General features: G+C 42.7%; 1 protein-coding gene across 1 annotated transcript in view; it reads left to right on the top strand.

The window, feature by feature from the left end:
- UBE2R2 (ubiquitin-conjugating enzyme E2R 2) overlaps positions 1-16,075 on the top strand; it is a 55,866-nt gene that overhangs the window by 31,196 nt on the left and 8,595 nt on the right. Inside the window, exons 2-3 of the mRNA XM_010561104.1 lie at positions 10,847-10,933; positions 15,057-15,154. Of these exons, the coding sequence (XP_010559406.1) occupies positions 10,847-10,933; positions 15,057-15,154 (185 nt within the window). The remainder of the gene's footprint in view (positions 1-10,846; positions 10,934-15,056; positions 15,155-16,075) is intronic.

Genomic DNA, 16,075 nt, shown 5'->3' with positions numbered 1-16,075 from the left:
AAGTCACCAGAAGGGTCTAAGTAGAAAGTGATGTCTCACAGTAGAAGACTTGCTCTGTCTTGGAGTTCTCTACTTTTTTTTTTTCCTGGAGGTATCACCTGTTCCTACAAATCTCCATAGCCATAGATGTAGCACCTCTTGCAAGAGCTCTTACTGTCAGTCTGCTACTGCAGTTTATCTTGTTGCTCAATGTAGACTGCTCTGTTTTTTTCCCCACTGTCGTGCTTGGAGGCTTTTCTTCATCCACGCTCCAGTTCTCACTAAAAGCAGACTGTCGATCTTCCATAGATCTTGTCTTCTCTTTGCTGGTGTGCCACTTATGGGTGATCACTTACCTGTCACACAAATTTTTTCTAAACTTAAGTCAGATATGCCACTTCAAGAATAATATTTATGACATGCTTAAATAAAGGAAGAATTTAATTTCTCCCTAGTTCCTTTCTTGGTACTGGTAGGCAATACTGCATGGTGTTGGAGCTCTTTAAGGGTTGCTTTTAGTTGCACAATTGTACAAAGTTACTTTGACTTTCCTTCAAGGTCCAGCTTTTTGTCCAAATGATCCGATTTCTTGCCTGTATGCTCGTCTTACGTCTGTCTCATTAAATTTCTGTCTTGACCTTGAAATCCTCTTGACCTGTGGTATTCTGAAGTGGTTCTTCCTGACTGCTACTCTTACCCTGTATGCCTTCAAACTTAACATAAATGGTTACAATTAATTAGATACAAGCTTGAATTTCAAGGATGTTTGTTCATGTACCAAGCTTACCTCGATTGCACCGGTTCTGCTTTTATCAGAAGTATAAAGGGTCCCTTAAATATCTATGCCGCACTGCAGATGAATCAACCTGCTTTGTACCCTTTTGCTGGCTCTTTCAGGAGGTATTTCAGCAAACTGAGGATTCTGGCTTTATCTAGATGTCATATTAGTCATTGACATGGCAACTAGTTGGAACATAGGTAGAAATATCAATGCTAGCTTTCACTTAAGTTTTGTACTTTTTCTGGTATATCCATCTGACCTGAAAGGTGTCTTTTTAACCATCCATGTATTAATGATGATCAGTAACAACCATTTTGTAGATGGTTCTCATCTAGCCATGTGTAATTAGCTTTTTAAATGGAACATGGTCGTTATAGCAGGGAGGTGACTTGCTGGTGATCTGCAGGAGATGAGGACTGAATGTGAAGGGACATGTTCTTCAGTAGCTATTTCCTTAGGACCATGTTGGGAGCATAGGTCTATATGGTACTTAATACAAGGCAATTTGAGATGTGATTTAAACATCAGTAGTATTTTGGAGCCAGTAAAGGCCAAAACAGTTGAATATCTTGTCCTTGTGACTACAGCAGCAGTGCTGTCTGATCTGTTTTTTTTAAGCAGATGTTTGGTGTAAAAGCTAGTCTTCTGCCTGGTGTAATGCAGCTGTTAACACATAAATTTGCATGAGCTGTACTCTGGCAGATTAGGGCTGGCAGCTGCTGCTTTTACCCCCTATCCCAGGCAAGAGTACTTTGTAGTGTGAGAAGTTGCAGCTTAATGTTCTGCAGGCCTCATTTATCTGCTTCTGTGTTTTAATTTTTTACTTAAGGTGGGTGTCTGTGTTTTGAAGTCATCAAATGAATTAAACATATCTTTTGAACTGGGCTCCCTTTCCTTAGTAGGCCAAAGCTCAAAATGAGACTTTAGCATTTCAATAATATTGTGGAATTTGGGGTGGTTGTCTTGTTTTGAAAAACTAGATCTGAGCTAGGATTCATCTTTCTTTAATTCTCACCCCTTGCAGTGCAGTTTATGGACAACCAAGTCATTGCTGCTCATGAGTAAAGCTACAATGTAATGGTGTGAGCTCCAAATCATCTAAAGCACAAGGCAGGGGTGAAAAGAGGTAGAGAATGATAGAATGCTGAATGCCTCTTGAATTTGGCTCCTCACTAGCAAAAACCACCCAAAACCTGTTACTGTAGAAACAATAGCATTAGGAGCAAGGATGGGTATGTATCAGCTAATGCACTTATTTTAGCTTAAACTTTAAAATTGATCTGTTTGAAGCAGCCTATGATAATGGAGCTGACAGCGCATCATTATGCAAAAGTGTGAAAATATGCTTTTCTGCCTTGAATGTAGGCTTCTCCCTAGCAAATACCTTCTGACATTAGTGCTGGTTCCTGCAGTGAATTGCAGGATGCTGGGCAGGGAGGCAGCTTGCATATGGGTGTATCAGACCTCACCGGCTCATACAGGTTTATAGACACTTTGCAGATGGGTTATACACTGGGTTTATGCATAATACAGTTTTATCAGTATAAGATTATAAATCTAGACTAATACAATGCTGATTGTGTCTCCACACTAGGAGATGGTGCTGCTGTATTTAGCTCTTTGGTTGCAAGTGGTACAGCCCAGCAGACTTTCTTACTACTGCTGAGTAAGTGTTACCCATATCTGCCTAGATTTACTGCCTGTAACCACATCCAAACAGGAGGGTTTATGATCAGTAATGCAGTGGCTTAAAAATAAGTAGAAGGGCTGCATAAGTGCTTAGCTGGCTTCTGTGTGGCAGCCAGCATAGATAAGATTTTGACTGCAATTCCTAGGTGCTGCCATTCAGTTTCTAGAAACATATCCCTTGTTTAAATGAAGGCTGGTATGCCAACTTGAGAAGTCTCGTCAGAACTGCTGCCTGCTGCGCTGAGAAAGGCAAAGTTGTGTAACACTGCAGCACAGTACTATGGTTTACACTTACACTGCTATAAATATTCCTTTCCACTTGCTGCTTATGAAAGAGGTAACTGCACGAAGACCTGCCCTGTGTTTTTAGCAGAACATGTGACTGGCTGTCCCTTGAGGAGAGCTTTCCTCTTGCATCCAGCCTGGCTTGCATATGAAGAGAATCAAGGCAATTAGTTATTCACTGACTTGTGAATGGTGCTTGTTTAAAGAATTGTCTAAAAATAGTTAAATCGGGCTGAAGGAAAGGTTGTTCATATATTGAGCTAGTTTGGACATCTCTTCACTCAGCAGATGTAAATGGTATGGCTTGCTTCACCAAACAGTAAAGCAATCTGCTGTGTTTTGGTGAGTATGCAAATGGGGGAATGAATAGGTGAGTTTATAGAAACTCTGTCAAGACTGATGCAAAATGCTGCTAAACTGGGATACGCTTTGGTTGTGATTACTTGAATTTAAGCAAACTAAACTATAGAAGTGACCAGGATAAGTCTGAAGTACATCATAACATCTTGTGCTCAACCAATCCATAGATATGCCTATGTGTAAATCTGCTTCATCTTGAAGTAAATTACTCACCTGGGTCATCAAAATTTGAGATTGAACAGGATGCTGAAGATGTTGTAGGCTAATGCAGTTCTTAATAAAAAAGACAATCTTCTGGACCTTGACAGTGGAGGCAGATGCCCAGAATGTCAACCCTGTGCACACTTCACTGGAGGACTTCCACACATAATGCCAGAGATGCCAGTAGTGTAGCATGATACTTTGAATAAGCAGCCTCAAATATTCCTGCCACTGCTCCAGCAAAACTCTATTGACAACTAGAAAGAGATGGAAAATTGCTTTTTCTGAAGATACAAACTATTTCTAGAACAGCTACACTCATGTTAGAGTTTTACCAGTTCAGGTACCAGCATCCTCAGTTATACCTGTAGTAGGGCTATTTCAAGTGCCAGCTTCTCCTCTAAAGCAGAGACATAAGAGGAGATGTATGATTTGGAGTAAACTTTAGGTGCAGTATCACCATCTTTGGCTCCTTCAGTAAGTATGAGACACTATAGGGAGACTTAAGTTTCACACATTGGGAGTTATTCTTCCTATTTTGTTCAAAGGGGGAAGTCAGTGTATTTGTAGAGATATAAATAAGAACTGAGTCATCTGTTTCTGCCCAGAAGAGAGTCACACAGACTAGCCTCTGCATAACACACACCCAATGAGCCTGATTTCAAGTCATACAATGCATGTACAGTCTGCAAGCAACCAACCAGAAGGTGTCAGACCCAATAGCACAATCTCAGCATGAGGCCTTCAGTGATGGCAGAAGTCTCCTCATGTCTTGCCTGTCACAATCTCTAATATATTCAATCTTAATTTCTTTTTCTCAAAATCAGGCCTGACTCTGGAGTGAAGGTTGTATTGGGGGCAGAATCTAATAATATTTCAGCATGGGAATTCCTGGGAAAATACAGAAACCTCAGTATGATGTCAGCTTTCTTGTGTGGGAATCTGAAATTGCTTTAGTGCTTGGCTCCTGTGGTCAAAGCTCAGTAAAGCTGTTGGGCCAGCAGTTTGCCCTGTGGGACAGGACCAAGTAGTTCTGTTTGGTGTTAGGTCTTATATACATGCTGGTAGTTGCCTTTTCTGTGATGAGGTGGCAGACAAATGCAAAAATGGAGTGAAAATGGGAAGGTTATAGAAGTACTTGGATGGCTTAGGATGCCACCATTTCCAACTCGTAGCATCTAGCAAGAGATACCATCTTCTGCAGTTGTTGCAATGATGGTGTTGTCTGTAGCATCATGTAAAGTCAAACTGACAATAAAAGTAATGGAAGTGAACCTGGTGGTTGTTAGCATAATTAAAGTAGATGAGTGCTCCTGTAATTTCCTCCTTTACCTGAGCTTTGAGGGCACTGACCTGCAGTTTTGGGAAAAAATTGTCAAAGTGACACAGCTGCGTCTTAGGGGTTTATACTAAGGAGTTCAGAAGCTAGCCCTGTCTGGAAATGCTCTCGCTTTGCCATTATCAGCCTGGGACATAGAGCCGAGGCAGGAAAAACCTCTCTATCAAACCATGGGCACTGCAGGACTGACCTGTGCACAGCTGGAGATGGGCATCTGGCCCTGTGCTGGTGGGACCATGCTTGGTTGTGTGACTTGGGAGGGCAACAGCTTCAGGCGTGTGCAGGTGGCCTCTGGCCAAGGGATACTTCTTATTTGGCTTCCATCCTGTCCCCAGCAAGCTCCGCACACAAGAGCGTTAACAGCTGCCTTGTCTGAAGCTGGGCACTCCCTGGCTCAAGAGCATGGACCATGACTGTTTCAAGCCAGAGCCAAAGTGGTTGCTGCATGGTTCAGACTGAACGGCACAATTAACTGGGCAATACCATGGACTGTCCCTGCAGTAAAACCAACTGCAAGAAAGAAATATCTTCTCTAACTGCTGAACTGCTTGAGATCCTAAACACAGCTGACTTGTGCAGGCTAACTTAGTCTCGAGATGAGTAGCAGCTGCCATGAGCAGTTACTGTTATGAAGGCAAGAATCTCCACACTGAACTTCTAGGTTACCAAAAGAAGACAATATTTAAAAAAAAAAATCCTTTGGTTTCTTTTGAGTAATGTTAGAAGAAAATGGTTTGGCTTCCAGGTACTGCTTCTTCCAACTTCATTGTTCAGAGCAGTTTTGTTTACTTGGATCCCTTGGGAGATGGCCCAGGCAGCAGGAGTGTGAATGTATGAGATCACAGGAGCTTGGATCTAGACCAGCTTTTTGGGGCTGTAGTGCATTCTCCCTGTATCATTCAGCTCAACTATGGTTTCATGTCTATTGTTAGTCCCGATTTCAGCTCTAAGGAGTAAAAGACTAATAGGTATGTGAAAGCCCTTTCTTTAAAGGTGTAATAGTAACTTTGACCATCATATCCAGTCCCAGCTTTATGAACATACACAAACAGATAAATAGTTAATAACAATTTACTCTTAAAAGAGGTTTTGGTAAAAGGAAACCTACTTTATACCAGAGTAGTTTCAATTGGAAATGACAGCTTTTAGTAATGCCCCAGATAACTAAATTAGGAAGTGTATACAAGATACGATGTAGTGTGAAACAAGAATGGGCTCCTGCCTGTCAAACCAGTCTCTGATTGTGTAACTTAACCTCACTTCTTGATTCATCTTTGCCCTACTGACTTGTGGCTCTATTTTCTTTCTTGTTTAGAAGCTGCATGTCCTTTTTATGAGATCTAGTTCACTCTTCACATTCAGGTCTTTGTGATTTAAATTCCTTGTGATACAGTGTAGGTAATACAGAATATAAGGGGTTTGCTGCTGTTAGTGTTCATATGGCCATTGTAGCAGCAAGGGAGTTTTCAGGACTCACAGGACTTAATTGACCTGGTCACTCATCTTCTAACTTGGATCAGAGAGGTGGTCCTAGTTCTCCAGGACCACAACAGATGTCAAACATTGATACAGTGCTGCTAGGAAGCAAAGCCAGAACTTGGCCTAAAATACCAGGCTAGTGCCTAGCCCTGGCACAAAAAATTACTTAGATCCTAAGTCATAATATCTGGAGCTGAAACAGCAGTGTTGGTCATACATTCATTTTTACCTTGTCAAATGTTTAACAATGCAATGTGGCTAGCTTTAATGCTGAATGCCCTTTGGCCAGTTGGGGTCAGCTGCCCTGGCTGTGTCCCCTCCCAACTCCTTGTGCCCCTCCAGCCTTCTTACTGGCTTGGCATGAGAACCTGGAAAATCCTTGACTTGGGATAAGCACTACTTAGCAACAACTGAAAACGTCAGTGTGTTATCAACATTCTTCTCATACTAAACCCCAAATGTAACACTATACCAGCTATTAAAAAGAAAATTAACTCTCTCCCAGCTGAAACCAGGACATACCTGCATATGGAGTCAGTAGGAGCTTGTCTGTGGGCTGTAACAGATAATAACAAAAAACCCACAAAATAGTTAAAAAACTCAAATGCTTCCTTTATATCTGATCTTAAATACAGGATGCTCAATTTCACTGATGCTGCATTGTCATAGGGCTTGCATTAAGCTTGTGATGTTTTAAAATAAAAATTATCTTTAACTGTCACTTCCAGAAACACTAAGCAGTCGCAGTTTCTGTTGGCCACTGTGAAAGCTGCTGGTGTTCCTGATTTCCCCATATCAGATGCTAGCTTTTCAGGAAATGTGTGCTCTTCCCATCCATGGCCTTTCTGCAGTGGGCAGATAGGATGGATTCACCATTCCTACCCTTGCTGCCTAAAAATGAGAGATCTAGGTTTTGTCAGTTTGGGAGGAGTAGAAGAGATCCTTGTCAGACTACAAAAGTGTCATATGCAGCTAGGCTGGAATAAACACTGAATTTCTAGACAGCTGAAGCTAGGAGGGAGTCCTGCCTGCATTAGTGCTCCCCACTGGGAGGGAGATGATACTAATATGTAAGCGTCAAGTCAAGTGTATGGCAAGATCTCTAGAAACAAAGTCACTGTACTAATTGTTCATAGCGACTGAATCAGGACGTAATTCAGTGGTTGGTAGAAACATTAGGTTTATATTTTCAGTCAAATAACTGGCATGCATAGATTTCACTGTGGCTTTGCCTTATTGAGATAGAAGAAAAATAACAAACCTGAAGTGCAGTCACTAATGATGCACAGGAGCAAGGCAGTAAAACAGGCAACAAAGTGACTGTGTGGTAACAATATTCTTAAAATATGTGTTGTGGTGTAACTTAGAGGTTGAAGTTCTTGTGGCGTAGCTGTAAATGCCTGTGAAGGGCTGAATCTTTTGCCAGGCTGGTCTATTCAATGTAACACCAGAGGAGTTATTCTTTTTCTAGAGCCTGTAAGTATGACTAGTTAAAAATTGGGGAAGGAGGGGTATGGGTTGATGACTGTGGTCTCCACCTTCCTGGCTATTGAGTATGTTCAGTGATGTCAAAGAGCCACGGCAGGCAGCTAAAATCGGGACCCTGAAGCAGGATATCTCTGTTCAGTTTAAGCTCAGCTAGAGGAGTCAAGCACATGGTGAATGCAGTAATAGTTGGGTACTTGTAGGTGGGGAACTGAGCTGTATCTTAGTCCTCCTAAGTTAGTTTGGCCATAACTGAGCTAGCAACAAGCTGCCCTAAAACTCTGCCACTCTCCAGTACCTAGCAGCCTGGCCGAACTTACCAGAAATAAGCTCAGATAGCTGGTTTGCCTTAACATCAGTGAAATTGTAGGGAGGAAGCCTTTATGTGAGCTCTAGTTAAAAACCAAGTTTATTAGCCAATTCAGTCTTTTTGTCTCTTAACATGTTTAGAATTGGGCTTTCAGTGGGGATGGGGGGGAGACCTATAATCATGGCTGTTGCTGCATCTTTGCAAGCAGTCTTGCAGCTTGTTTTGGAAATTCTTGGCTTGCTTAACCCACTCAGAAACTCAAATAGCATTCAGTGAGAGCAGAGTGGGTTTACGTAATTTTCCATGATTGCAGAGTAATTCTCTGGGACCTGTTTGTAATGCCCTGGAAAAGCATTTGGTTTCACTTTTCAAATTCTGGATGATCTCAACATAGGGACCTGAAAGTGATGCTTTTGTTTGTTTTGAAAAAATCCCTGCCTGTAATGCAGGGTTTCCTAGTTCAGTGGCTTTTGGCTCTGAAATCGGGTTTGTAGAGAAGCTTCACTTGCTTTATGCTCCAGTACAGCATCTCAATGTGCTAAACAGGCTAGTTAGAAATGGCTTATCAACAAGTAATGTGTTTCTGATTTCTCTAAATATGTAACTGGTTACAGGAAAGTTTGGGTCTCAGCTGCCTCCACATGAGAAAAAAAGATTTCTCTCATTTCTATCCACTTGTGTTTTCTGGTGCCAGAGCTCAAGAGGCATCCGTCATATGGCAAAACATCAGCTTTATTTAATTTCGTAATGATTGTTAACTGCAGACAGGCAGATAGGCTTTTTCTATTAAAGTTGTGGCTGTGAAACAGGATTTAGAGGTTTAAAACAGTCTGCCAGGATCTACAGCTTCTGCATGAGTCTGCATCACATACAGAGACCATAACTAGTGCTCCAGGCTCAGCCTTTGCAGTGGTCTTCTTGAGGCGAGACCCTCAGGGTTAGACAATTCAAGAGCAGAGGACTTTTACTGAGAGGAATGAGACCTGCACCCTCAGTTCCTTGACCATGTGTGTGGGATATAAAGATGGTAATGCTGGTACACTACTGGCGGTATGCTTTTTTTGGTCACCTAGAAACTATACCTGTGTAGAAGACGCATAGGTTCTGCCAAAAAATCTGGTAGTTACTCAACTCTGAGTTTTGTTATCTTTTGCATTTTTAATCTTGGTCTTTGGGCTGTTTTATGTCTTTGATCTCATGAAACTCTTATGGGCTTTCTTGGGAAAACCCTGGTGGTCCAGAGGAGTCTGCAGCTACATGATGCAAGCCCTTGAGCTGAAGTGAATCTGCTCTGCCCTGGGTAAATCTCAGCTCTGTTCCCACTGCAGGGTGGCATGTTGTAGAGCCGGGCATTTCCTTGCTGCAGCAGCCACTGTCTTCTGAGGTGGTATGGTGACAAGAGACATTCACTTGCTCTTGGAGCAGTGCCATTTGTGTAACTGACCTTAAAACATGGGCTAGGATTGTTTAAGCGGATCATAAATCTTTTGGTGGTGAGCATGCTATGGCAAATGACTGCAGGGTGAGGACTCTGCTGCTGTAACACACCCACATACTGTCAGTGAGCAGGCGTGCACAGAACGTAAAGCCATGTGAGCTGCTGAATTTGTTTCATAAAGGTGAACAGAAAACCTTCTTTTCTTGGCTACCTGGCACTCTGGTCCCACAAAATTTGGGTTGCAAGGCAAAGGCATATGCTGATCTGGAAGTAGAACTGTAGCCAGGTAACTTAATGGCTCCGTAATCCAATTTGTTTGGTTACCTGCTTCTGTTTCTGGGAATAAAACTTCCCATACCTTGTCCTATTGAATAAGGTCGGCAGCCCATGTCCAAGTGGTGTGGTTAGATACTGAAGTGGAAGGGGGTGGCCTGGGATTCTGCTGTCACCATGTGCATCTTGTTTTGAGGATCTCTTCTTGCATTCTCAGTTGCACGTGAGCCTGACTGTGGTGCAGGGGCCAGGAGATGCTTCTCTGGAGATCCTATGCTAGACTGGTGGTGGGACTTTCTTGGCAGGTTGAGCAGTGTCAAGGGAAGGGTTTGTGCTCTGCATCAAGCAGCGTGCGAGTCCCCCTTTCAGAGGGGAGTGTTTTTGACGCTTAATCAGTTGAGATTCAGCCATCTTTCCTACTGGCTGGCTTTTCTGACTGCTGTGAATGGCAGGACAGCACAGAGAAGTTAAAATCCAGAGCTGGGATCTCTGCACTCTTCCCACAGCTGACTCGGCTCATAGTCTTGCCCCACAGCTGGCTGCTGACCACTGAAAGGTAATGTTTGCTGTCACTGCCCATCAAAATTTGGTTCATCAAATTGCACTGATTTGTTAAACAGACACAGATAGTATTCAGAATTGGGAAATGCTTGCAGTAGCTAGACATGTAGTATTAGGGACACAGGTAAATGGACCAGCTTAACTCTTGCACAGGAAAGTCAAAAAAACTTTGGATCTCAGTAGAGCAAGTACCTTAAGAAATTTTTTTTTCTGCACAGAAAGAGTAATTTAAAATACTTGCACTGACAAATGTAGAACAGGTCTATTCACCTTAGCAAACATTTTTAGCCTGCTTCTGAACCAAGAAAGACAGCAGTAGTGTCTTGAGCTCCAGCTTTTCAAATCTGTTTTACCCTGTTTAACAGCAGTTGTTGGATAGTGCTTCTTGAATTAGGATGTGGTAGATGTCTTTTGGCTTGTTTTCTGAGCTTTACCAGCCCGGGTCTGTCCTGGAGTTCAGCTTTTTTTTGTTCAGCTAGTGTTTTGCTTATTAAAAATTCTGTAGAGTTACACTGTGGGTCCACATGGGCACTGGTATATAAAATGAACAATTTAATGGCTTTAATTGAAATTGTTTTTTTCCAGTTTTTCACTGTGATGGTTTCTGGTTGATCTCTCTCTTTTTTTTGTACTATTTCGTAACTAAAATATTTTGCTTTTTTCCAGGCTCACATTAAATTTCCTATCGACTATCCATATTCACCACCTACCTTCAGATTCCTGACCAAAATGTGGCACCCCAACATTTATGAGGTATGATGTTTTTTAAAAACTCTCAGGCATGTGAAAAGGCTTTCTACTGCCTTAAACTTCTGGAAGGTACTAAATGTCTCTAGCCATAACTGAAGTGGTTAGCCGTTGGTGTTAAATGTCAGCTTCATGGTTGAACAGGTAAATCTAAATGTTGTAGGAAGTTCTGTTCTTGCAGGCAGGGATGGAGCTGTTCTCATACCTGCAGGTGCAGCAGGCAGGCCCAGCCAAAACACCATGCCATGAGAGTTGGCAGTCTTAGGGGATTCTTAGGTCAAGGCTGGTGTGGGGGGTCTTACCTTACTGTGATACTTAGGCAACTAGTCATTGTTTGTATGCAGTTCAAATACACTATAATTTGAGTATATCCTACAAAATTGTGTGCTGAGTCAAGAAATAATGGAAAACAGTCTTCCTGCAGCAGTCAGCCTGGGAATGAAAAGGTTTGGACTGGGGGTGCCCTGACTGCAGAAAGAACTGGCGCTGGACTGTAGTCCAGCTTCAGGAGGAGTCATGCACAGCTCAGTCACCCTGGGACCACAGTGAACAGACAGCTCTGCACTTAATGTCCACTAGCCAATTTGAAGTGGCCCTTAGTTCAGTGCATGTGTGGGTCATGTTCACAGGGTAATGCTGTGGGCTGTCAAGTCTGTAATTGGATCATGGTGCAACTATATAGCAGGTCCAGAAGGGGAATGATTTTCTGTAGGAGCAATTGGTTCAAATTACCAAATTTTGCAAAGCTGTATTAGAAAGCTGAAGGCCTGTTTTGGCTCAACTTGATTTTAGTGGAAGCCAGTCAAAATCTTGCTAAACTTTTGGATATCCTAGAGATGTGTCAGCCTGCTAGGAGTACTGGTTGAATAGTTTGAGGAGCTAAAGGCCTTTGAAAATGTGCTGGTTGGTACAGCTGTCAGCTTATCACTAAGGATAAGCTAAGGAGGTCCTAAGGAGGTCCTGCAGGCTTCCTTTGGACCCCTTCAAAACAGGAATGCCACTTCTCTTCCTTGCTGTGAACAAATGATGGCTTCAGTTGATGCCTTGGGTTTGGAAGGCCTTTTTCTAACAAGTTGTTGCTGCTAAATGTCCAGCCTGGAATGAGCGTACTTCAAATGTCATGGTGAAAACTGCTTAGTTATAAATGGCCAAAAGCCTCGCCAAACTTCAGTGCAGAACAGAATAGTAATTGGCTTTAATTACTGGATGCTCAGGAGGATTGCCCTAAGCCCAGGGACATCCTGAAATCAGTCATCTAACAGTCTTCTGGCTTGAGTTTTGGACTTGGCACAGAATCTTGCGTGTAGCCAAGGATGGTGTTCCTCTTTAAGGCTCTATTTTAGTTACATGAGAGTTTGATCTATAAATAAAGACAACTTTGAGACCTGCAGATTATTGCAGATCCATACTGTGGATGTTGATTCTGAATGCAGAAATTCTCATGCAGGAGGTGAGTGGGAAATGGTTACTGAAATGGTATGTACAAAATGAGTCTTGGAAAGGACCTCTCCCAGTCCTGGTGGGAAAGATAAAAAATTGGCTCTAGAAACAACTGAAGGTAGGATAAGAAACTAACCCAAAACTTGATGGTATATTTTGGGATTACTCTTCAAATACTCCAGCTCTCAGCTTTGTACTTTGTGTTCGTAGCAGTATTTCTTGGAGCTGGGGGAATCTGAAGCAGCTTGCAGGCTGTTTTGGAAACAACATTTAAGCAGTGAAGATGAGGCAGTGGGATAGCTCCAAATGAAACTGAGAATAAATCAGCAAAGGGCTTGAGGTTTGGGGGTTTGTCAGGAGCAGTAAAAAAAATCTTTTAGTGCAAGGAAGATGAAAGAAAGTAGCAGTTTACAAAATCTTTTGGTGGGACCAGAGGGAGAGGTTGGAGCTGACCTTCCAGTTCTGAGCAATGAGACTTGAGTAACTTGTGTGTTTTCCCCATCTCCAGTTTCTTAGGTCATCTAGTTGAATTTTGGTAAAACTGCATTCACTTGTTCTTTATTTTTATGACATAACAGTTCTGGTAGAAATATAGGCCATTTCCCATTGGCAGATGAATACCCTATCCTCCTTGTTTATATCTTTCAAAAAATGTATGTAGAGAAAGGCTGTCCCCTTGACTATGCTGACCCCTAAAACCTTGTGCTGATCTTATCAGGCCCCATGATACCTTTACCGTTCCAGACCCTATAATGCGCTGCTGCCCTGCTTGAATTCCCAAATATGGAACACTGATTGTTGCAAGAGGGAAACTTCTCACATCCTTGCTTCCCTCTATATTTTCATATTGCTGAATATCTGCTCCTCCACGTGCTGCTGACCTGATGGCTTGAGGAACTTCCCCCAAGTGCTGTGATGCTTTTCTTCTGGCCACCAGCACTGTATTGTCCCAGGAGACAGTTAAAGGAAAAACTGGATAAACTCATGGGAATTATTAATAAAACCAGAATAGGCTGTGAACATAATCTAACATTAGTAAGGTTAAGTTTACCTTAAAATGATATTAAAAAGTATTTCTAGATTGCACAAGCCTGTTGGAGTCCTAAAAACTGTTCCTAAAAACTGGCAAACTGTTCCAGCAACATAAGTGCATGCTTGGGTATTCAGCAGCTCCAGGTGCTATGTTGCTGTGTGTAGTTGTGTTCTTGACAAAAACTGGCTTCAAAATGATGAGGGCTTTCTAGATTAGCATACCTCACAGGGTTAGTGAGCCACTGAAATATGGATACTGATTACAGGCATCCAATGTTGAAGTAGGATCTTGTTTGGCTGTAAAACAAATGTCGTCATTAGTCGAGGCAAGTTGAAAAGGGCCCTTCAGGTGAGCTGCTGCTATCTGTAGCTGTGATCACTGGCTGGGGCTCAAAGGCATGGTTGCTGTTGCTGTGAGCAGCACTGCTTTGTGCTCTGGGTCCTGTGTGTTGAGCAGCATTGGAGGGTCCTCAGGGTGTAGCTGAGACCAGGTGTGTGGGGAGCTGCCAGCCTGCAACCTCAGACAGAACTGATCTGCAGCTTCTCTCTTGTTCCTGTCACCAGCCTGTGCCTTGGATCAGGGTGACAAAGGACAGGGTGAGCGCTGCCCATCAGCTGAGGCTGTGCCCCCTGAAGGTGTGGGGCTGCCTCTAGGGACTTGTGAGTCATCCCAGCAGCTGGCTGCAAGAGGCAGCAAGCCAGCAGGACCTGGAGAGGCCAACATCTGCTGACTGGCTTCGGCCCCCGTCTGCACCTTCACCCTATCCTGCAGTAAGGCATTGGGGCTCCATGAGTCCCTGGAGTCTACTTCAGTGGAGAATATCAGCTGTGGTGAATACTGCTACGGCACTCCTACAAAGTAGTCATGTCAGAGTGCTGTTGCTCGTCGAGAGTTGGTTTCATAGGCTTCTTAAAGTGCTTATAAATGGTAGGCATTATGGAGCTTTAAATCTATATTGAGGCTATAACACTGGTGAGTAAAACACAGATTGAGGATTATGTGGCTGTATGGCTTCCATATGCTCTCAGAGTATTCTTTCTCTTGCATGCTAGAAGGGATTTTCGGTGAAACCTTGAGAGAGTATCTCCTGCTTCTTCACCTGATATTTCAAACAGCTGTGTCCTAGAGGAGCAGTGTAAACCTGCCCAGTACCATCTGTTCAACCTCCTTGTGGCCTGGGAGAAGCGTTGTTTTGATGCCTGAGCTAGTGGAGAGTGCTAAACCCTTCAATTCAAAAATTCCTGTAGCTAACTCAGCTACCACTGGGAACTAAAAAATTTTTTAACCCTATGTTGGGTCTCCTGTGACTAAAGGTCACTTCTATCACTGTGACAGTACTTGCTATCTGGAGACCAATTTAGTTTTATGTGACTTTATTGCTATTTTTCCTTGCTTTGCTACATTCTTTAATCCTCTTGAGGTTGTTTTGTACCAAATTGCAGACTAACCCTGTTTAGCAAGGGAAACTTTTGAACATATAGAGTAGACCTAGGAAGAATTGAGAACCATTTCCAGTTCTTGCATATTTTTACTGACACGTGGGGTGTTCATATCAACAAGATTAAACTGCTCAGAGCATAACCAGAGTGGTGGAGTTGTATCATCAGACCTCTGCCTCAAGCCAGGCTATTCTCAACTTTTGTTTCTGTCTTGCAGAATGGAGATGTATGTATTTCAATTCTTCACCCACCTGTAGATGACCCACAAAGTGGAGAGCTGCCGTCTGAGAGGTGGAACCCTACCCAAAATGTCAGGTAACTGTGAATCTGATGTACAACAGTGACCTCAAAGGCTTGTCGTCTCTCTAAGACTAAGGCCTATGTTGGCGAGAGGTTTGGAGGGGAATTTAAGACTTTGGGGGTTTTAGGGCTTGAATCAAGTGGGGACCAGGCTTACCGAGCTGTCTGGAGGTAGTGGAGTGCTGTTTGTCCTGATACTGGGCTAACAATGTGGAGCCTTCTGTCCTGTTCACAGGGTTTCATGCTCTTAAAAGCAGATTATCTTAAATGTTCTAGCCTTTTCCAGTCCATGTTATCTTACACTTAGGTTTTTCAAACTCCTCCAACATACCACTAGCGAAAAAAAAAAACTAACCAACATTTTTGAGTGTTCAGGCCCAGTAGGAGTAACTTTGGGTACATAATCCTGTCTACTGTTTGCCTTCCAGTATTTGTCTCTGTCTCCTGTCCTTCAGCATGGTATCTTGAGCAGTTAGCCAGGTAGTTTTCTTCCTGCGGAAAAGCCAAAGGATCACTAAGTACCAGAGGCATTCAAGGCTAATTATTATTCAAGGCTATCCATTATTTTGAAACACCAACTGAATTTCATTCCCATTACAAGACACTGCCAATAAAGAACTGACTAGGTGACAAGCTTCAACTCATGGTTAGGAAACAGCTTTGGGCATTAATTACTTATATTGCACATGCATTTTAAGTATTTCATTATATACAACCCTGAAGATTGACATGAAACTTCTCATGGTGCTAGTTCTCTGATTTCTGCTCTCTACCACTGTGCAGTTTTTGGTGCTTACTCTTGGAATGTGTTGGGCTTAAGGGTGGCATTTGGGGAGAAAACAATCCTCAGCTGTACCAGCAAATGGAAATAAAACTTGTCGTTAACTGCTAGCCTGCTACCAGCATCACCTGTTGGGCTAAGTGCTGATAGAAATG

The sequence above is a fragment of the Haliaeetus leucocephalus genome, unplaced genomic scaffold, assembly GCF_000737465.1.
Source record: "Haliaeetus leucocephalus isolate CR32 unplaced genomic scaffold, Haliaeetus_leucocephalus-4.0 Scaffold142, whole genome shotgun sequence".
NCBI lineage: Eukaryota > Metazoa > Chordata > Aves > Accipitriformes > Accipitridae > Haliaeetus > Haliaeetus leucocephalus.
This window is presented reverse-complemented; position numbering and strand designations above follow the sequence as displayed.